The sequence below is a fragment of the Carcharhinus amblyrhynchos genome, unplaced genomic scaffold (genome assembly GCF_965287045.1).
Source record: "Carcharhinus amblyrhynchos unplaced genomic scaffold, sCarAmb.v2.hapA scaffold_92, whole genome shotgun sequence".
Classification (NCBI taxonomy): domain Eukaryota; kingdom Metazoa; phylum Chordata; class Chondrichthyes; order Carcharhiniformes; family Carcharhinidae; genus Carcharhinus; species Carcharhinus amblyrhynchos.
The window spans coordinates 149,028-171,741 of NW_027649832.1; the positions used below are offsets into that span (position 1 = coordinate 149,028).

The 22,714-nt window shown below is 44.4% G+C and overlaps 2 protein-coding genes across 2 annotated transcripts; one reads left to right on the plus strand and one right to left on the minus strand.

The window, feature by feature from the left end:
- Nucleotides 1–4,943: 4,943 nt before the first annotated feature.
- Nucleotides 4,944–7,985, minus strand: LOC145338079 (tubulin alpha-3 chain-like). Its single transcript, XM_080182861.1, has 4 exons — nt 7,688–7,985; nt 7,431–7,579; nt 5,976–6,656; nt 4,944–5,243 (listed from the first exon to the last, which is right to left on the minus strand). The coding sequence occupies exons 1-4, from the start codon at nt 7,806–7,808 to the stop codon at nt 4,944–4,946; spliced, it is 1,251 nt and encodes a 416-aa protein (XP_080038987.1). The 5' UTR covers nt 7,809–7,985.
- A 3,961-nt stretch (nt 7,986–11,946) lies between these two features.
- On the plus strand, nt 11,947–18,650 carry LOC145338082 (tubulin alpha-3 chain-like). The gene is made up of 5 exons (XM_080182864.1): nt 11,947–11,976; nt 14,998–15,220; nt 15,329–15,477; nt 16,252–16,932; nt 18,190–18,650. Exons 1-5 carry the CDS (start codon nt 11,947–11,949, stop codon nt 18,487–18,489), a joined length of 1,383 nt encoding a protein of 460 aa, XP_080038990.1. The 3' UTR covers nt 18,490–18,650.
- Nucleotides 18,651–22,714: the final 4,064 nt, after the last annotated feature.

A 22,714-nucleotide genomic window follows, 5' to 3' on the forward strand; every position in this document is an offset into this window, starting at 1 on the left:
ACCACAGTTGGCCTCAACTTCAGTGGCAGCAGTGAGCCATTCTGCAGATTCCAGAACTTGTCGGTCCTCTGGGACAGGAACTATGTGGTGTGTTTCCTGCACGAAACCTGGACCACAACTCCTCACTCACCTAAAGAAGGACCGAGACTCTGAAAGCTTGTGCTGCCAAATAAACCTTCGGACATCAACCTGGTGTTGTGAGACTTATTGTCCTCAGCCAAGCATATACACCAAATGTCCAAACCTGTGGTTCCTCTCATACTCAGCAGCATTACTATTGCAACAACACTTTGTAATCATTAATAAGGTAAAACTAACCTGTCTCATGGTGGCCTAAGCTAATTCACGTCCCTATTAATGGGTGAACAATCCAACGCTTGGTGAATTCTGCTCCACGATGATCGGAAGAGCCGACATCAAAGGATCAAAAAACAACGTCGCTATGAACGGTTGGCCACCACAATCATTAGGCTTTCAAATGTGACCGACACCTGTGCCAGCAGCAAATGTGTGTTTTTCTTGTCGACAATGGCACAAGTCTACTTGTCATTCCCGATATTGCGGGAAGTATCAGCTCACATCTCACAGGACAGGTCGTGACTTAATGCAGCTTTCTCTGACCTGTATCTGTGTTTGAGACAACATGACTAAAATTCCCATCATGCTTGATTCTCATTGTTGCTGTTGCCATCACCAATCTGCTCACAATATGGAGGAGGTGTTAGAGGTTGGAGAGCAGCAAACTTGATATGCTTTTCCAAGGGCAGCTGTGGCTATGGCCAGTCGGTTGATATTAGTGGTGGGTAAGGCTGGAGGAACAAGATCAACTGGCATATGGAAATGTTTCGGTTTATTAAGGATAGTTAACATGGATGCGTAAGACTTGGCTTGAATAATCTAATGGAATTTCTGATGAAGTAACCATGTTAATGAAGGGAAAGCAGTCTATGGATTTTAAGAAAGCATTTGACAAAGAAAAGCTGAAGTTGCCGTAGTCCCAGATGGCCATAGGCTGATCTCACCATTGAGGGGAGAATTGACTGGTGTTGATTTAGCCTTGAGGATCACCGCATCTTAGACGAGGGGAAGGGTAGAGATGGTGAGCCTTCATTATTAACCTCAGCCGGAGCGGGAATTGAACCTGCACTGTTGGCGTCACTCTGCATCACAGCCAACTGAGCCGAATCCAATCAAGTGGCATGTAAAAAAAAAACTAATGTACAAAATAGTGTCTTCTTGAACAGGGAGGTTGGTGTCAAAGAGCAGCTAAAATATCACCAACAACCTGTCCTGGTCCCCCCCATGCCGACACTATAGTTAAAGCCCATCAATGCCTCTACTTTCTCAGAAGACTAAGGAAATTTGGTATGCTCTCACCAACTTTTCTACATGCACCATAGAAAGCATTTTTTTCAGGTTGTATCACAGCTTGGTATGAGCTCCAGCTCTGCCCAAGTCAGCAAGATACTACAAATCGTCATGAATGTAGCCTAATCCATCTCACAAACCAGCCTCCCATCCATTGACTCTATCTACAGTTCCTGTTGCCGCAGCAAAGCAGCCAGCATAATTAAGGACCACACACATCCTGGACATTCTCCCACCTTTTTCCATCGAGGAAAAGATACAGAAGTCTGAGGTCATGTACCAACTGACGCGAGCAGCTTCTTTCCTGCTGCTGTCAGACTTTTGAATGGATCTACCTTACATTAAGTTGATCTTTCTCGACACCCTAGCTATTACTGTATCAGTACATTCAGCATTCTCCTTCTCTATGAACAGAGTGTTTTATCTGTATAATGTGCAAGAAACAATATTTTTCAGTGTATACTAATACATGTGACAATAATCAAATATCAATGAGGGAGAAATAAGAGTATGAGGAAGGTAGCTAGAAATGTACAAACATATAGCAAGAGTTTTTGCAGATATTTATGGAGCGTAAACATAGGAAAGTTGTTGAGTTATATAAGGCCTGAAGTTATATCACACCTGGAAAACTGTCAACATTTTTGGTCTTATTTAAGGAAAGATATGCCGAAATGGGAGACAATCCAGAGATGGGAGATGGTTCACTAGGTTGATCCGGGTATGGAGGGATTTTCTTATGAGGAGAGGTTGGCCTTGTAGCCATTGGAGTTTAGAAGCATGAGAGGTGACCCTATTGAGACATATTGGATTATTAAGGACTTGACAAAAAGTAATTGCTGAGAGGACGTGTTCCCTTATGGGAACCATAGAGTCAAACAGCGTTTAACAGTGTCTAAGAGCAGATGGCATAATTTCAGAGTAAGGGATCACACATTGAAGATAGAGATGAGGAGGAATTTCTTATCGGAGGGTAGTGAATCTGCAGAATTCTTTACTGCAGAGGCAGGATCATTAATTATGTTCCAGGCTGGAATAGATTTTTGATCAGTAAGGGAATCAAGCTTTTTGGGCTAAGGTGGGAAAGTGGAGCTGAGGTATACATCAGATCAGAATGACAGAGTAAACTCGATGGGCTGAATGACCTACATTTGCTCCTGTGTCTGATGGATGTTTGCTGATTACTGCACAATATTCAGCGCCAGTCGTGACTCTTCAGGCACTGCAGCTCTCTGTCCAAATGCAGCAAGACATGGACAATATTCAGACTTGGGTGGCCAAATGGCAAGTAACATTTGCGCAACACAATGACCAACTCCACCAAGAGAGGATCTAACCATCACCCTTTGACTTCGAATGGCATTAGTGTTGCTGAGTCCCCCCCACTAGCAACAGCCTGGAAATTACCATTAACCAGGAACTGAACTGGACCAGCCATATAACTACTATTGCCTATGACAGCAGGTCAAAAGCTAGAAATCCTGCAGCAAGTAGTTCACCTCCTGACTCCCCCAAAGCCTGTCCACCATCTACAAGGCGTAAGTAAGGAGTGTGATGGAATATTGTCCACATGCCTGAATGAGTGCAGCTCCAACAATACTTCAGAAACTTGACATCATCCAAGACGAGGCAGCCTGAATGTTTGCGATCCCTGCCACGAACATTCAATCCCTCCATCAGTGATGCACAATGGCAGCCGTATGTACCATCAACAAGATGCAGGGCAGGAACTGACCGAGGTTGCTTAGGCAGCACGTTCCAGACACACGACCAGAAAGATAAAAGCAGCCGATACCTGGGAACACCATCACCTCAATTTCTCCAAGTCACTCACCATCCTGATTTGAAAACCCTGTTCCTTCACTAACTGGGTCAAAATCCCGGAATTCCCTCCCGAACAGCACTGCATCAATTCTCTCTGTTACTTCCTACACCAAACTGCAGTCGCTCTCATGTAGTCATGGATAGACCATCAAAATAATAAATCAACAGATTTTCATCTTTTTGTTTGTTGACCTTAGTACATAACGTTGTACTGCTATTTTCTTTATACTGACAACTGAAGTCACATTGTTGTAAAGTAATTAATGTGGGGAATCACATTGGGAACTACTGCACCAGAGGAGTTACGGTGCTAATGTATAAAACTCAATTCAGACTGTGCACAGTTTAGGAATGAGAAGATCTCACGAGAAAAACCAACAGAAGAAGTGTGCAAGCAGGGATAGAGAGTTTTAACTTTGAGAAATGATGGAAAAGGCTATCTTGATTTGTTTAGAAGAGGTTAGATTTAATTGACATGTATAAAATATTGTAGTGCCTGGACGTGGTAGATATGAATGACCTGTATACTTGAGCAGAGCAGCTGATGACCAGTGGATAGTGCTTTAAAGTACAATTGTAGTGGGAAATTCTATTTTTCTGGTCAGATTACACCAGAAAGTTCTAAAAAGCAACTTTGATAAGTAAACTCTTGCAAAGGTAAATGAATCTCAGTCTTCAAAGCATAATAATTTTTTTAAAAACTAGTTTTATTAGAACCAAAAACATTACAAAATAAAAATATTCAGAGAAACATACAATTAAGACAAATTTCTTTCAGCCGAAAGAAAGATCTCTGATTTCACCTGCACAGCAAATTAGCTATGAGGCATTCTCAAAAGATCTCCGATTTCATGCCAAAAAGCAGAATGGTTATACTTTTTAATCAGATTTAATAAGTCCAGCACTTTAATTAAAAGCAATTTCATTCATTCACTGTTCTGTCAATCTAACAATGGCATATCCTTCAATCAATTATAGTTTGACACCTTGAAATATTGATCTGTCGTTCCGTTTTACATAAGTTCTGTCCCAAAAATGCCTTCTTATGATCCAGAATTTCTCTAACCAGTTTAAACCGACTATTACACCAATTGAAGGTGCCTTCATCATTTGGCACTATCCCATGGCCTGAATAATTTACTTTGTTGCATAATTTGTGGCTGGTACTGTTGGTATCTTTCATGAGTACATCTTTCATTTTACTGGCATGTTACGAATTCATTTCTCAGAGACGTTATTAAATACGTTGCTTGAATATTTTGCATTGTTCCCAAACCTCGTTTTTGGTGTATTTAGAATGAATCAGAATTCTCAACTACGACATTCAAAGAATGGTTAGAGATGGAAGAAGGGTTTCTTGACATTGGCGTGAGACAGAAACCCCAAGAGACAAAACCCAGTGCGTAGAAATAAAAAACTTACACGTCAACTGCAGATTCAGATCCTGCACAGTTGGACCAAGAGTTGCAGCTTGGGTTTGGATACCTGGTCAGGCTTCCAAACTCTTTTAACTCCTGTTCTGGTCTATTGACCCTCCCTGAATTTCAAACATCTTCACACCATGTTTCCAAACCTCTTGTGCATCCGGAGCTTTGAAAAACAACAACTCAAAATGATTTCCAAACACATTTATTTTAATAATTTCATATCTCTTTTGTTAATTAAGCCAAAGCTTTTGACTTTTGCATTAATAAGACGTTTTGTGACATATTTGATATTTAGTTAAACCCTTTACAAAATTTGAATAAGTATTATTCTTCCTCCTCCTCTGCCTTCCTGTCCAGGTATGAAGAATCGACCCCCACTTCTTCGTAGTCCTTCTCGAGTGAAGCCAGGTCCTCCCGTGCATCCTGGAACTCCCCTTCCTCCAGCCCCTCCCCCACGTACCAGTGGACAAAGGCTCGCTTGGCGTACATCTTATCAAACTTGATGTTGAGGCGGGTCCAAGCGAAAGCAATGGCAGTGGTGTTGCTCAGCATACAGACAGCCCGCTGTACCTTTGCCAGATCACCCCCTGGTACCACCGTCGGGGGCTGGTAGTTGATGCCAACCTGTGGGGAAGGAGGAATTCCATTATTTAAGCCAAAACTTCAACATCAGGAAGCCCACTATTTTTCAGAAAGTTACATTTCTGGGTGAGATTACTATTTCACTGAACAAAAACAACCAACTCTGGATATTTACTGGGCCCTTCACCAAGTTACAAAGCCACAGGATGACAGAAGGTCACTTTGTACAGAGAGTTAATTCAGACGTTAATTTAGTTGCTATTTTATGGACGCTCGTGAGAGTCCCTTGAGCTTCTGGAATTTTTTTTTAGAAACTGATATCGAGACAGAAGTTTCCCTGGAATTTTCAGGATTCTAATTCAGATTAGAAGCTGAGCAGATTCCACCTGAAGCAACAGGAACAAAGAACAAAGAACAACACAGCACGGGAAACAGGCCCTTCGGCCCAACGAGCCCGCGCTGCCGTCCCACTGTCTCAGTGACCTATTCATGATTTTAGTCTACGCCTAATCAGGGAGGTCCAATTTAGGGACAATTTAGTACCCAATCAATCAGCCTAAAAGCACATCTTTGGGATGTGGGAGGAAACCGGAGCACCCGGAGGAAACCCACGCAACCACGGGGAGAACGTGCAAACTCCCACAGACACAGACACCGAAGGAGATCCTCATTGGATCAGGAATCGAGGGAGTCTGTTCTATTACTGTGCCTGATGGGTGAGGTTTTCCCATATTTTCCCAGAGTTCATGAATGGAACTCAAAACCTTCGCTTACCTTGAATCCCGTTGGACACCAATCAACAAACTGGATTGAGCGCTTGCCCTTGATGGTGGCAATGGCGGCGTTGACATCTTTGGGCACCACGTCTCCTCGGTACAGCATGCAGCATGCCATGTACTTGCCCTGGCGGGGGTCACACTTCACCATCTGGTTGGCTGGTTCAAAGCAGGCATTGGTGATCTCGGCCACCGAGAGTTGCTCGTGGTAAGCTTTCTCAGCTGAAATAAGTGGAGCAAAGGTCGCCAGAGGGAAGTGAATGCGGGGATAGGGGACCAGGTTGGTCTGGAACTCAGTCAGGTCCACGTTTAGGGCACCGTCGAACCGGAGTGAGGCCGTGATGGACGACACTACCTGTCCAATCAGACGGTTGAGGTTGGTGTAAGTTGGCCTCTCGATGTCAAGGTTACGCCGACAGACATCGTAAATGGCCTCATTGTCCACCATGAAGGCACAGTCAGAGTGCTCCAGGGTGCAGTGGGTGACCAGCACGGAGTTGTACGGCTCAACCACCGCGGTGGAAATCTGGGGAGCAGGGTAAACGGAAAACTCCAGCTTGGATTTCTTGCCGTAGTCGACGGAGAGTCTCTCCATCAGGAGGGAGGTAAAACCCGAGCCAGTGCCACCCCCAAAACTGTGGAAGATGAGGAAACCCTGCAGTCCTGTGCACAGGTCAGCCTGTGGGGGGAAAAATACAGAAAACACATTAAACAGGAAACGCAATCTCTCCCCAAGTGTTTGGATGCAAAACCTGGACAGGAGGATAAGTGTTTAACTGTCAGGCTGGGATGTGGCAGTGAGAAACTGGGATCAGGCAGTTTGGAGTTTAGGTGTAGAGTGACATTTGGGGAGGAAGTATATAAACCCCCATGTTTTCAGGAACAGCACATTCCCAGTGAGTGTTTACAGACCCGTCTGAAACTTGCCCACTTTCAAGAATTGAAATCAACAGTAGATACTGGGGTGACCCAGCAGGAAAAGAAGTTCAGATACAAGAGTTTACATCACACAAGGTGATGCTGGTGGTACCGTCGCAGGTCTACTAATTCATAGAGCCAGCCTCACGTGATGGGGACATGGTTTCTAATCCCACTACTACAGATAGTGCAATCTAACTTCAATTAAATACATGGAACAGGAAATGTAGGTGCACCATTGTGACCATGAGAACTATCATCAAAGATATTGAAAACATCTCGTTCACGAATGTCTATTAGTGAAGGAAACCTGCCACCCTTACCTAGTCTGGGCTCCATGTGATTCCAGGCTAACAGCAATTTAGTTTACTGTTAAAACCCCACTTTCTCACACACGGCTGAGTAAAGCATTCGGTTCAAGGTCGTAGGGATGGGCAGTCAGTCCTGGCCCAGCCAGCGATGCCCACATCCCCTGAATGATTGTTTTTAAAATACACGGGACAGGAATGCAGAATACCCAAGTGAGAAAACTTACCACCTTCCGGACGCGATCTAAGACCAGGTCCACAATCTCCTTGCCCACAGAGCAGTGGCCCCGTGCGTAGTTATTAGCCGCATCCTCCTTGCCGGTGATGAGCTGCTCGGGGTGAAAGAGCTGTCGGTAGGTGCCGGTACGGACCTCATCTGGGGGAGACAGGGAGCAGAGATTTGACCAACAAGAACTCAGAGACTGAAGGAAATATTTCAATCAGATCCCTGACTGACCAACCCAGTAACAATCTCTCATCTTACCAATCACAGTGGGCTCCAGGTCTATAAACACGGCTCGGGGAACGTGTTTACCAGCCCCTGTCTCACTGAAGAAGGTGTTGAAGGAGTCATCACCACCTCCGATGGTCTTGTCACTGGGCATCTGTCCATCCGGCTGGATCCCATGTTCCAGACAATACAGCTCCCAGCAAGCGTTACCGATCTGTACACCGGCCTGGCCAATGTGGATTGAAATGCACTCGCGCTAAAGAGGGGATAAAACAGATTACTCACACAGTATGGAGAGTTTACACATTCCGGATGCTGACGGATGGATACATTGGGATAAACTGAGGCTCCATTCTCTCTCCCATTGGATGTGCCTGCCTGGTGATTGCCCCCAGAATTTAAGAACTATTTCCTCCTTCTTGGATTGTTTGTTGGGCACTCGGTTCTGTAAACACCATAAACTCCCTTTCCCCCTTCCCCCCAGTGATTGCTCCCTATGGGTGTCACCTCCCCAAACCCCATTAATCAACCCAGTAAATGACTGGGTATCAACCAGACATCACCAATCAAACCCCACCAACCAGACATCACCAATCAAACCCTGCTGTGTGTGTGGAACACTGTTTCCCTCCAGGTTCTGTCATGTGTTCTTACCATAATGTCCTTCTATACTCGCAACTGCTGCCAACATGCTGCACACCCTGCCGCCCACCCTATTTATACCGCACCCCCTTTGGCTGATTCCACATCTGATTGGTCTGTTAGAACAATGGGCTCTTGTTGCTTGGCGTCACATCACAATGAGGACAAGTGTGGACCGTGCTGATTGGGTGCTTTGTGCAAAGGGCGGGGCAGTGTCTTCATCACAATTGATTATGGGAGGATTACAGGGCGACAAAGGAGGACATTTGTCTATCAATGTCCCAGGTCAGCGGCATCAATCAGACCTCGGCCTCCAAAGCACATTAATAGCATCTCATCACAGGCATTAATCTATCACACGCCATTAAACTGAATTCCATCAATCCAGTCTCATCTATTCCACTCAGATACACCCAGTGCATCAGACGGTCATGTAATCAATCACTTTATTCAATCAAACCATCTTCCAATCAGCCGGACCATCCCCTAATCCAATCAGACCATCTTCCAATCACATCAGATCATCTTCCAAACAATCAGACCATCCCGTAATCCAATCAGACCATCCCTTAATTCAATCAGACCATCCCATCATCCAATCAGACCATCTTCCAATCCATCAGAGCATCTTCTAATCCATCAGACCATCTTTCAGTCCATCAGAGCATCTTTCAATCCATCAGACCATTTTGCCGTCCATCAGAGCATCTCCCAATCCATCAGACCATCTTCCAATCCATCAGAGCATCTTTCAATCCATCAGACCATCTTTCAGTCCATCAGACCATCATCCAATCCATCAGACCATCCTCCATTCATCAGACCGTCCACCATGTGCCTCGGTTTTGTCCCACATCCAAAAATGTGCAGGTTGGGTGGATTGGCCATGCCATCTTGCCCCTTGGTATCCAAAGATGGGTAGGTCAGGGGGATTCGGGAGGAATTATGGGGAAATGGTCTAGGTGGAATGCTCAGTCAGAGAGCCAGTGCAAACTCAATGGGCTGAATGGCCTCCTTCTGCACTGTAGGGATTCTGTGATAAGATGATGGATTGTATGTTTCTCTGATGGATTGGCTGAGTGATGGATTACATGATAAAATGGTGGAGTGGGTGATGCTTTAATGGATTTGACGGTGAATTTTGGTCTGATCGTTTGCATGATGATTGGATACTAGTCTGAGGGAGTGGACAATCGATTTGATGATGCTCTGCTGAGTTGGATAATGGTCAGGTTGATTGGATAGTGGATTGCTTTCTTATCTGATGGATTGGACAATGGATTGACTAATGATCTGATGAATTGGATGATAATTTGGATGATGGACTGTTAAATTAGAGGATGGATGGCATGATGATCCAACTGGATTAGATCATGGTCTGAGGAATTAGATAATGGATTGAATGATGTCATGGATTGTGTGATGGACTGTACAATGGACTGCATGATGATCTGATGTATAAGATGATGGAATGGATGATGATGTGATGGATTGAATAATAGATCAGATGATTTAGAAAGTCTAAAGGGTAATTCTAAAGGCAAACTTTCGCAAGGTAAAATGACTCCATTTATTAAGCATAATAAATTTGTTTAAAAACTAGTTTTATTAAAGCAAACATGACATACAATACACAAAACAATAACTTTGGCCAAAGGGAGACCTCAGATACATGGTACAGTTGAGCCATCAGACAGAGCTTTCTCAGAAGATCCCGCTTTTAGTCCATCATCCAATCTATCATCGAATCAATCATGCCAGCTTCCAATCCATCATCTTATCCATGGAACCAACATGCTGCTCATCATCTAATCCATCAGACCTTCAAAAAGTTAATCAATTATACACTTTCGTTAGCAAAAGCTCAGCCCAATAATTAGCTTATGATTTCATTTATGATTCAACATGTCTATCTAATCATAACAGTATTCTAAATTGAATTACAATATGCCACCTTAAATAAAGTTATTCTATTAGTCCCTCTATGCAGTGGAAGCCCGCCTCTTGGCATAGTTGCTTTCTAGTTGCTGTGGCGTCCAGGAAACCTTATGTTGCATAAGTGAGCGCTGGTTAAATGCCGAGACTTGGGTACAAGGCCAAATGAGGACCCATCACTTGACGTTCCTTCAGGCCTAGGTAAACAAATCTTTTATGTTGCAACATAAGATGTTCCTACCATTTGGTATAACCTCAATAAGTTTGCCTGCGCTTGTTATCTTTCGAATGCAAGTTTACACCAAAATACAAAAATTCTCTTGCTGAATGATATCTTCTGATCATAATGGGGTGGCATGCTGGCACAGTGGTTAGCACTGCTGCCTCACAGCACCAGAGACCCAGGTTCGATTCCTGGCTTGGGTCACTGTCTGTGCAGAGTTTGCATGTTCTCCCCGTGTCTGTGTGGGTTTCCTCTGGGTGCTCCAGTTTCCTCCTAGACTAAAGGTGTGTGGGTTAGGTGGATTGGCCATGATAAATCATCCCTTAGTGTCTGGGGGACTAGCTAGGGTAAATGTATGGGCTAATGGGGATAGGGCCTGGGTGGGATTGTGGTTGGTGCAGACTCGATGGGCCAAATGGCCTCCTTCTGTGGGAATCTATGATTCTATGATGCTGACTTTTTGCACATTTCTGTTTTCAAAGTTTAAGTTAATACATTTCAAGTTCAAACATGTTAAATGTTATTCATTGATATAAAACATAAATCATGTTTTAATTTCAATTAAATCTTTTTATTATAAATTCAGCTGTTTATTTGTCCTCATGTTGGGTAAGATTGATTATGTGTTCGCTTGCTAATGCCTATAAACTCTGTCTGACTAAATTCCCTTCTACAGTGATGGATTTGGATGGTAGATTGGATGATGGTCTCATGGATTCTTTGGCTGATCGCATGATGATTTTGTGCATTGGATGATGGTTTGATAGGAAGGATGATTGGATATTTGACTGATGGATTGAATAATGGTCTAAGGCACTGTCTGAAGGCCTTAGGCACTGACTAAGGTCTAAGGCACTGTCTGAAAGTCTGATGGATTAGAAAATGGATTCAGTGATGGATTAGTCAATGGTCCAATGGATTAGATGATGAGCAGCATGCTGGTTCCATGGATAAGGTGATGGATTTTAAACTTGGTTCGATGATGGATTGGATGGTGGACTAAAAGTGTGGATGAATGCATGCTGGATTTGGATTGACAGTCTGCTGGAAGGATGATAGTGTGATGGATTGGATAATGGTTTGATTGTTTGGATTATCGTAGAAACCCTATAGTGCACAAGGAGGCTATTCGGCCCATCGGATCTGCACTGACAACAGTCCCACCCAGGCCCTAACTCTGTAGTCCCACATATTTACCCTGCTAATCCCTCTAACCTACCCATCCTGGGACACTAAGGGGCAGTTGAACATGGCCAATGCACACAACCCGCACGTCTTTGGACTGTGGGAAGAAACCGGAGCACCTGGAGGAAACCCATGCAGAATGTACAAACTCCACACAGTCAGTGACCCAAGCTAGGAATTGAACCCAGAGTTCCTGGAGCTGTGAGGCTGCAGTGCTAACCACTGTGCCACCATCATGGAATGGATGTTGGTCTGATGGGTTGTATGATGACCTGATGTTATGGATATTGATCTGATAGATTGGATGATGATTGATGTTCTGATGGATTTGAAGATGGTCTGACAGATTAGATGGTGGATTGGATGATAGTCTGGTGGATTGGATACTAGTCTGATGAAGCGGATAATCGATTAGATGGTGCTCTGATTAATTGGATGATGGATTGCTTCCTTCTCTGATGGATTGGACAGTGGATTGGCTGATGATCTGATGGATTAGATGATACTTTAGATGAGGGACAGTTAAATTAGAGGATGGATTGCATGAAAATCCAATGGATTAGATCATAGTCTAAGGGATTAGATAATGGATTAGATAATGTTATCATGCATTTGGCAATGGATTGAATGATGTTCTTATGAATTAGTTGATGGACTGGATAATGACCTGATGATTTGAATGATGGCCTGGTGGAATGGATGACGGATTGGGTTATGACCTGATGGATTATGAAAGGGATTGGATCATGGTCTCATGGATTAGTTTATGGATTAGATGGTGGTCTGATGGATGGTTTGATGGTGTGATGGATAATGGTTTGGATGGTGATCCGATGGATTCGTTCATTATTGGATAGATTGGGTGTAGGTCTGATGAATTTGGATAATAGATTGGAAGATTATCTATGGTTTTGATGGTTTTGTTGACTCTGATGGATTAGATGATGGTCTCATGGGATGGATGATGTTTTGCGTAATGTTCTAATTGATCAGGTATTGAATTGGATGATATATTGAATGATGATCGAATGGTGTGGATGGATTAGATGATGGTCTGATGGATTGGGTGATCTATTGGCTGATGGCCTTTTGAAATGGATGATAGATTTGCAGATGGTCTGGTGGATTGGAGGATAGATTAGAAGATGGCCTTTTGAATTGGATGATGGATTGTAGGATGATCCAATCAATTAGATGATGGCCTGATGGATTAGATGATGGTTCCGCAGATTGGATGATAATCTGATGGATTGGATGAAGGTCTGATGAATTTGCAGAATGGATTAGATGGTGGACTTGATGCTGAAATGGATGGTGGTATTATGGGTTGGATGATGGACTGCATGATGGTCTGATGGATTAGATGACGGATTGGATGGTGATCTGATGTGTTGGCTTGTTATCAGATCGATTTTATTTAGGTCTGATGAATAGGATAATGGATTGGATGATCATTTAGTGCATTCACGCTGGTCTGATGGACTTGTTGAATCTTTGATGGATTGGATGACGGATTGAATGATGGTCATTTGAATTGGGTGATAGATTGTCTGATGGTCCAGAGGATTGATGACGGTCTGATGTTGGGATGTTGGATTGGAAGATGGTCATTTGAATTGGATGATGAATTGGAAGCTGATCCAATGAATTAAAGTTGGATTGGGTGATGGATTTGATGATGAACTGTTTTAGGTCTATCCATTGAATGATGGACAGCATAATGATGGTTCCCTGGATTAGATAATAGTCTGTTGGATTTATACGATAGTCTGATGGATTGGATGATGGTCTGATTGATTAGCAAATGAATTGGATGATGGTCTCACGGATTAGTGATTGTCTGATTAATTAGATGGAGATTGGATGATGGTCTGATGATGTGCAATGTTGGTCTGATGGATTGAATGATGGATTGGTTGATGATCCGGTGGATTAGATAATTATCTGATGGTTTGGATGATGGTTTTGATGGTGCTCTGATGCGTTGTATGAACACCGGATAGATTGGACAATATCTGATGGTGTGGATGCTATTCTGATTAATTGGCTGATGTGTTAGTTGATGATCTGATGAATTGGATGAAGGTTAGATGGCTTGGATAGTTGTTTGAAGTAGTGGGTGATGGATTGTTTGATGGATTGGATGAGTTTCTGATGGATTGGATAATTGGCTGATGAATTGGATGATGGATTTGATAGTGCTCTGATGATTGAAATATGTTCAGATTGTTTGCACAATTTCTGATGAAAGTCCCAGAGCTCACAAATTCCCAGAAACCTTAAGAGATGCCAATAAAACCAAAATATAGGAGAAAGGCTTCAAAGAACACCCTGTACTCAAAATTACACTCTGTGGCATACTGGATGATGGATTAGATGATGTTCAGTTGTTTTGAATGAACGCCTGATAAATTTGGGTTGTGGGCTCATAGATTAGACGGTGGTCTGATGGATTGGATGATGGTCACATTGGATTGCATGATGGTCACATTGAGTTGGATAGTGGACTGGTAGATTGGATGATGCTTTGATGGATTAGATCACTGCCTGATGTCTGGAGTGTATCTGAGTGGAATAGATGAGACTGGATTGATGGAATTCAGTTTAATGGCGTGGGATAGATTAATGCCTGTGATGAGATGCTATTAATGTGCTTTGGAGGCCGAGGTCTGATTGATGCCGCTGACCTGGGACATTGATAGACAAATGTCCTCCTTTGTCGCCCTGTAATCCTCCCATAATCAATTGTGATGAAGACACTGCCCCGCCCCTTGCACAAAGCACCCAATCAGCACGGTCCACATTTGCCCTCATTGTGATGTGTCTCCAAACAACAAGAGCCCATTGTTCTAACAGACCAATCAGATGTGGAATCAGCCAAAGGGGGTGCGGTATAAATAGGGTGGGCGGCAGGGTGTGCAGCATGTTGGCAGCAGTTGCGAGTATAGAAGGACATTATGGTAAGAACACATGACAGAACCTGGAGGGAAACAGTGTTCCACACACACAGCAGGGTTTGATTGGTGATGTCTGGTTGATGGGGTTTGATTGGTGATGTCTGGTTGATACCCAGTCATTTACTGGGTTGATTAATGGGGTTTGGGGAGGTGACACCCATAGGGAGCAATCACTGGGGGGAAGGGGGAAAGGGAGTTTATGGTGTTTACAGAACCGAGTGCCCAACAAACAATCCAAGAAGGAGGAAATAGTTCTTAAATTCTGGGGGCAATCACCAGGCAGGCACATCCAATGGGAGAGAGAATGGAGCCTCAGTTTATCCCAATGTATCCATCCGTCAGCATCCGGAATGTGTAAACTCTCCATACTGTGTGAGTAATCTGTTTTATCCCCTCTTTAGCGCGAGTGCATTTCAATCCACATTGGCCAGGCCGGTGTACAGATCGGTAACGCTTGCTGGGAGCTGTATTGTCTGGAACATGGGATCCAGCCGGATGGACAGATGCCCAGTGACAAGACCATCGGAGGTGGTGATGACTCCTTCAACACCTTCTTCAGTGAGACAGGGGCTGGTAAACACGTTCCCCGAGCCGTGTTTATAGACCTGGAGCCCACTGTGATTGGTAAGATGAGAGATTGTTGCCGGGTTGGTCAGTCAGGGATCTGATTGAAATATTTCCTTCAGTCTCTGAGTTCTTGTTGGTCAAATCTCTGCTCCCTGTCTCCCCCAGATGAGGTCCGTACCGGCACCTACCGACAGCTCTTTCACCCCGAGCAGCTCATCACCGGCAAGGAGGATGCGGCTAATAACTACGCACGGGGCCACTGCTCTGTGGGCAAGGAGATTGTGGACCTGGTCTTAGATCGTGTCCGGAAGGTGGTAAGTTTTCTCACTTGGGTATTCTGCATTCCTGTCCCGTGTATTTTAAAAACAATCATTCAGGGGATGTGGGCATCGCTGGCTGGGCCAGGACTGACTGCCCATCCCTACGACCTTGAACTGAATGCTTTACTCAGCCGTGTGTGAGAGAGGGGGGTTTTAACAGTAAACTAAATTGCTGTTAGCCTGGAATCACATGGAGCCCAGACTAGGTAAGGGTGGCAGGTTTCCTTCACTAATAGACATTCGTAAACGAGATGTTTTCAATATCTTTGATGATAGTTCTCATGGTCACAATGGTGCACCTACATTTCCTGTTCCAGATATTTAATTGAAGCTAGATTGCACTATCTGTAGTAGTGGGATTAGAAACCATGTCCCCAGCACGTGAGGCTGGCTCTACGAATTAGTAGACCTGCGACGGTACCACCAGCATCACCTTGTGTGATGTAAACTCTTGTATCTGAACTTCTTTTCCTGCTGGGTCACCCCAGTATCTACTGTTGATTTCAATTCTTGAAAGTGGGCAAGTTTCAGACGGGTCTGTAAACACTCACTGGGAATGTGCTGTTCCTGAAAACATGGGGGTTTATATACTTCCTCCCCAAATGTCACTCTACACCTAAACTCCAAACTGTCTGATCCCAGTTTCTCACTGCCACATCCCAGCCTGACAGTTAAACACTTATCCTCCTGTCCAGGTTTTGCATCCAAACACTTGGGGAGAGATTGCGTTTCCTGTTTAATGTGTTTTCTGTATTTTTCCCCCCACAGGCTGACCTGTGCACAGGACTGCAGGGTTTCCTCATCTTCCACAGTTTTGGGGGTGGCACTGGCTCGGGTTTTACCTCCCTCCTGATGGAGAGACTCTCCGTCGACTACGGCAAGAAATCCAAGCTGGAGTTTTCCGTTTACCCTGCTCCCCAGATTTCCACCGCGGTGGTTGAGCCGTACAACTCCGTGCTGGTCACCCACTGCACCCTGGAGCACTCTGACTGTGCCTTCATGGTGGACAATGAGGCCATTTACGATGTCTGTCGGCGGAACCTTGACATCGAGAGACCAACTTACACCAACCTCAACCGTCTGATTGGACAGGTAGTGTCGTCCATCACGGCCTCACTCCGGTTCGACGGTGCCCTAAACGTGGACCTGACTGAGTTCCAGACCAACCTGGTCCCCTATCCCCGCATTCACTTCCCTCTGGCGACCTTTGCCCCCCTTATTTCAGCTGAGAAAGCTTACCACGAGCAACTCTCGGTGGCCGAGATCACCAACTCCTGCTTTGAACCAGCCAACCAGATGGTGAAGTGTGACCCCCGCCAGGGCAAGTACATGGCGTGCTGCATGCTGTACCGAGGAGACGTGGTGCCCAAGGATGTCAATGCCTCCATTGCCACCATCAAGGGCAAGCGCTCAATCCAGTTTGTTGATTGGTGCCCGACTGGGTTCAAGGTAAGTGTGGCTTTTGTGTTCCATTCATGGAGACCTAGGAGAACCTCTCCATTCAGGGACAGACTCCCGCCATTCCTGATCCAATGAGGAATTCCTCTGTTGCTTTAGAAACATTTGGACGTCAGTGTCCAGTGACGCACTGGAGGCATCAGTGCTGGCCCCTTATGATGAATCATTTATATAATGACATTGATGGGCAATGTAGAGGGTAGAATTAGTAAGTTTGCAGGTGACACAAAGATTGGATGGGTGGTTAAGAGTGAGGTGGAGTGTCTTGGCCTACAAGAAGATAAAGATTGAATCATTAAATGGGCAGACAAGAGGCAGACGGACTTTAACTCTGAAAAGTGTGAAGTGATAAAGTAGTCAGTGAATAGCAGGATACGGAGAAGTTCTATGGAACAAGGGGACCATGGCGTGTTTGTCCACAGATCTAAAAGTAGAAGGGCGTATTGGAAGGGTCGTAAAAAATGGCTTACAGGACAATTGCCTTTATCAATCGAGGCACAGATTACAAAAGCAGGGAAGTCATGTTGGAGTTGTATAGAACTTTGGGGCCACAGCGAGAACACTGTGTGTTGTTCTGGTTGCCACATTATGGGGAATGTGTGATTGCATTGGAGGAGGTACAGGGGAGATTCGCCAGGCTGCTGCCTGGGATAACGATGTAGAGGGTACATAGAGGGTTCGAGGAAATGAGATTAGTGCTGGAAAATGAGATGAGTGCAACAATAACGGTAGATATTGTCAGTGCTGACTCGATGGGCTTTTTCTGCATTATACGACTCTTATAAATTTATTTGTCTTCTGAACACAGTCATTCTGTCAGAAACTGTGACTATGTAACTGGGTGACGAACCAAGTCACTATCCAGAACGGGGTTCTTGTTCAGAAATAAAAAAAAAAGTTGATTTGTCACAAGTAAAGCTTGTATTGACAATGCAATGAAGTCGCTGTGAAATTCCCCTAGTCACCACACTCCGACGCCTGTTTGGGTCAATGCACCCTAACCAGCACGTCTTTCAGACTGTGGGAGGAAACCAGAGCACCTGGAGGAAACCCATGCAGACACGGGGAGAATGTGCAAACTCCACACAGACAGTGACCCAAGCCGGGAGTCGAACCCGGGTCCCTGGTGCCGTGAGGCAGCATTGCTGACCACTGGCACCGCCCATACAAATGTGCCCTTCTTAGAAATAATGGGCTCCCTGATATTGAATTTGTCGCTTTAATAGTCGAATTCCTCCTTCCCCACAGGTTGGCATCAACTACCAGCCCCCCACCGTGGTGCCAGGGGGTGATCTGGCAAAGGTACAGCGGGCCCTCTGTATGCTGAGCAACACCACCGCCATTGCTTTCGCTTGGACCCGCCTCAACATCAAGTTTGATAAGATGTACGCCAAGCGAGCCTTTGTCCACTGGTACGTGGGGGAAGGGCTGGAGGAAGGGGAGTTCCAGGATGCACGGGAGGACCTGGCTTCACTCGAGAAGGATTACGAAGAAGTGGGGGTCGATTCTTCATACCTGGACAGGAAGGCAGAGGAGGAGGAAGAATAATATTTATTAGTTCAAATTCTTAAATGCTTTAACTAAATTTCAGATATGTCACAAAATGCCTTATAATGCAGAAGTCAAAAGCTTGACCTAAAGTCATATTTCAGTGGTTAATTTTTAAGAGAATAAATGTATTTGCAAATTCCTTTGGAACTGTTTTTGAACACTCAGAATGCACAAGTGTTGTGAAGGGGAGAGCAAGCTCCTCTCAGAGAACTCAACCATTCAAAACTAAGTACCTCCTTTTCATAATCTTTTAAAAATAATGTGAGGAATGGCACAATCACTCTCCAAAATGCAATCAGGTTTGACGTCTTCTGGAAATCTTGTATCTTGTTTGTTGAGTCCTTCTGTTGGTCCGTGATGCACTGGGTTTTCTCTCATGTGGCTGCGACACTGGCAGAGAATTTTCTGTCGGTGTCTCCCTCTCTCTCTCTCTCTAGCTGTGGCAGGTGATCTTTATGTGGCCTCTGGCCATTTTCCTGAGCTGGGAATAATTTTTATACTCCCGATGACAAACCAATCCTATCGTGCGAATTTTGGTATAACATGTTATCAAAGCACCAAATTCAATTTTGATAGGCTGATGCGATTGTGATGCTTATTTTAAATTGATTGGTTAACATTCAAAAACTTGTTGTGATTCAAATGCCTTAAGCCTGTTACCAAAGCAACCCTGTTGTTTTTCTCTTGATGCATTGTTTCATTCTGTACTGGATTCTTGCACCTGCAGCTTCCCAGTACACAGAAAAAAAACTAAACCATCTTTTACAACTCTTAGCATTTTACCGGTATTTATCATTTAATGGCATTGTGGATCAACCCACACACAACACATGGACTGCAGCGATTCAAGAAGGAAACTGACCACCACCTTGTCAAGGGCACCTAGGGCTGGGCAATAAATGCTGGCCAACCAGCAACGCCCATGTCCAACAATGAAAAACAAATTCACAAACACTAATTTCACAACACAGGAGATGGACAAATACATTACATATGCAGTATAATGTGGACAAATGTGAAATTCAGACATAGCGACAGAATGGCAGAGTATTATTTAAATAGTGATAGATTGGGGAAATAGTGACGTACAAAGAGACCTGAGTGTTCAGTCACTGAAAGCAAGCGTGCAGGTACAGCAAGCAGTTGGCACATGGGATGCTGGGCTTCGCTGCTAAAGGACTCGAGTACAAGAACAAGGGTGTCTGACTGTAATCGTGCAGGGCCTTAGTGAGAACACACTGAGTATTGCATGAGGTTATGGCCTCCTCACCTGAGAAGAGATATGCTTTCTTTAGAGAGAGAATGCAGTGAAGGTTCACCAGACTGATTCCTGGGATGGCAGAACCGCCTGTATTCGCTGGAATTTAGCAGAATGAGAGGGGATTAAATTGAAACATGCACAAGTTTGAAAGGTTGGACAGGCTGGCTGCCAAGATGTGGTTCCCTCTGGCTGAGGACTTCAAACTCTCCTGAGTCTACCCAGAGAAGTGCAGACTTCATCCAAGGACTGAAGTCCAGTACCACATGAGCATTAGTCTTTGCGATATTAAACCTGTGAAAAGGGTCTTTTGTTTAGGGGATTGGTTTGATTGGAACACATTAGATATTTGTTAAGGATTATACATTATCGTGATTGTTTTGTTTCTTGTTTGTAATTGATAGAAGTTCATGCCAATTTTCTTACTATACATGTTAACTATATTCTTAAATAAAGTTTGTTTGATAAAAGCTCCCTAGTGGGTCATTTGAATCATACTGAAGTGAAGCATCTCATGCTTATCCTAGCCAAATTCAAGATGCAAAACATATGATCTAGGCAGGTTCCATAAAACACTTCAAAGTTTCTGACCTGAACCGGAACATGTTGGTAGTATAAAACTGCAGTCAGAATGTGAATACAGTACTGTGCACAATTCTGGTCACATTTAGTACCAGCACTGATTTACAGACTGGTGGTACAGTGGTTAGCACTGCTGTCTCACAGCGCCAGAGACCCGCTTTTGGCTCCTGGCTTGGGTCAATGTCTGTGTAGAGTCTGCATGTTCTCCCTGTGTCTCTGTGGGTTTCCTCCGGGTGCTCCGGTTTCCTCCCACAGTGTGAAAGATGTGCTGGTTAGATGAATTGGCCATGCTAAATTCTCCCTCATTGTTACCCGAACAGGCGCCGGAGCATGGCGCTCAGGAGAATTTCACAGTAACTTTACAGCAGTGTTAATGTAAGCCTACTTGTGACGAATAAACTGTAAACTTTAAAGTCACAACACTTCCCAAAACAACAGGGACTGTTGGCAAACCACTAACAGCCGATTCCCTCTTTCAGAAAGACAAGACCTTGCTTTCAATTAACCGCAGAATTTCCAAAACCAGGGAGAAAGAGAGAGAGAGAGAGAGAGACAGAGATAAACTTTCTTTCGGCTTGCTATCCTTTCTAAAACTCAACTTTAACTGCATCCAAACAGAAAATGAAACCTTAAACTGACTGAAAGGAAAATTTACCACGGCCAAACCTCCTAACCTACACATCTTTGGACACCAAGGGTCAATTTGCAAAGGACCATATGGACTCAAACATCAGTTCTTTCCTCTCCTTACAGTTGCTGCCAGACCTGCTGAGATCTTCCAGCATTTTCTCTCTAAGGGCCAATTTACAATAGCCAATTCCCTTAACCTTTGGACACTAAGGTCAACTAAAGTACGAGCACTCAGATCCCCCATGAACCAGCTGGGTATTCGCAAACCTCGTCAACCTCTCTTTACAACAATCTGAGGTCCCTATCTGCTTTAAGATGAGGGTACCAACGAAAAGTGAAGCAATGTGCCTTAATGATTATCATCTGGTGGCTCTGACACTCATCATTTGAAAAGTTAGTCATAGCATGAATCAATTCCAATCTTCCAGGACAATTCTACCACTGCAACAGTTGTACAGCAGATGCCATCTCCCTCGCCCTGCACTTAAACCTGGAACACCAGATAACAAACACACCTAAGTCAACTCCTATCTATTAACTACAGCTCACCCTTGAACACCACTATTCCTATGAAACTCAACTCCGTGGCCTGGGGCTTGGCGCCTCCCTCTGTGAGTGGATCCTGAACTTCCTAACCCGCAGACAACAATCGGTAAGGATAGGCAACAACACCTCCTCCACAACCAGCTCAACACCAGTACACTACAAGGCTGTGTCCTCAGCCCCCTACTATACTGCTTATACGCTTATGACTGTGTGGCCGAATTCCCCTCCCAACTCGATTTTTAAGTTTGTAGATGACACCACAGTAGTGGGTCAGGTCTCAAACAATGATAAGATGGAATACAGGAATAAGATAGAGAATCTGGTGAACAGGTGTGATGGCAATAACCACTCCCTCAGTGTCAACAAAACATAGGAGATTGTCATCGACTGCAGGAAGCATAGAACAGAACATGCCCCTGACTCCATCAATGGGGGAAAAGGTCGAGACTTTCAAGTTTCTAGGTGTCCAGATCGCCAACAACCTGTCCTGGTCCCCCCCATTATAGTTAAGAAAGCCCACCAACGCCTCTACTTTCTCAGAGGGCTGAGGAAATTTGACATGTCCGCTACGACTCTCACCAACTTTTACAGATGCAGCGTAGAAAGCATTCTTTCTGGTTGTATCACAGCTTGGTACGGGCTCCTGCTCTGCCCAAGACCGCAAGGGACTACAAAGGGTTGTGAACAAAGCCCAGTCCAACACACAAACAGAATCCGTTGACTCTGTCTAAACTTCCTGCTGCCTTGCAAAGCAGCCGATATAATTAAGGACCCCACACACCATGGACATTCTCTCTTCCACCTTCTTTCATCAGGAAAAATATATAGAAGTCTGAGGTCACGCACCAACGAATTCAAGAACAGCTTTTTCCCTGCTGCCATCAGACTTTTGAATGGACCGACTTCACATTAAGTTGATCTTTCTCTACACCCTAGCTATAACTATAACACTACATTCCGCTCTGTCTCCTTTCCTTCTCTATGAATGGTATGCTTTGTCTGTATAGCGCGCAAGAAACAATACTTTTCACTGTATACTGACACATGTGACAATAATAAATCAAATCAGATAAATTGAATGTGGGCAGTTCACATCATCTACACACTTTTGGACTGTGGGAGGAAGCCACAACACCCAATGGAAGCCCATGGAGACACTGGGAGAACGTGCAAACTCCACACGGTCACCCAGGGCCAGAATCAAAT

What these genes read in the sequence shown, in the direction of transcription:
- LOC145338079 (XM_080182861.1), bottom strand. Translation starts at nt 7,808, where the DNA reads ATGCCCAGTGACAAGACCATCGGAGGTGGTGATGACTCCTTCAACACC. An exon ending in CCTGGAGCCCACTGTGATTG is followed by an intron (nt 7,580 to 7,687) that starts GTAAGATGAGAG and finishes TGTCTCCCCCAG; the next exon opens with ATGAGGTCCGTACCGGCACC. An exon ending in GGTGTCCAACGGGATTCAAG is followed by an intron (nt 5,244 to 5,975) that starts GTAAGCGAAGGT and finishes CCTTCCCCACAG; the next exon opens with GTTGGCATCAACTACCAGCC.
- LOC145338082 (XM_080182864.1), top strand. Translation starts at nt 11,947, where the DNA reads ATGATTGATGTTCTGATGGATTTGAAGATG. An exon ending in CCTGGAGCCCACTGTGATTG is followed by an intron (nt 15,221 to 15,328) that starts GTAAGATGAGAG and finishes TGTCTCCCCCAG; the next exon opens with ATGAGGTCCGTACCGGCACC. An exon ending in TAGATCGTGTCCGGAAGGTG is followed by an intron (nt 15,478 to 16,251) that starts GTAAGTTTTCTC and finishes TTCCCCCCACAG; the next exon opens with GCTGACCTGTGCACAGGACT.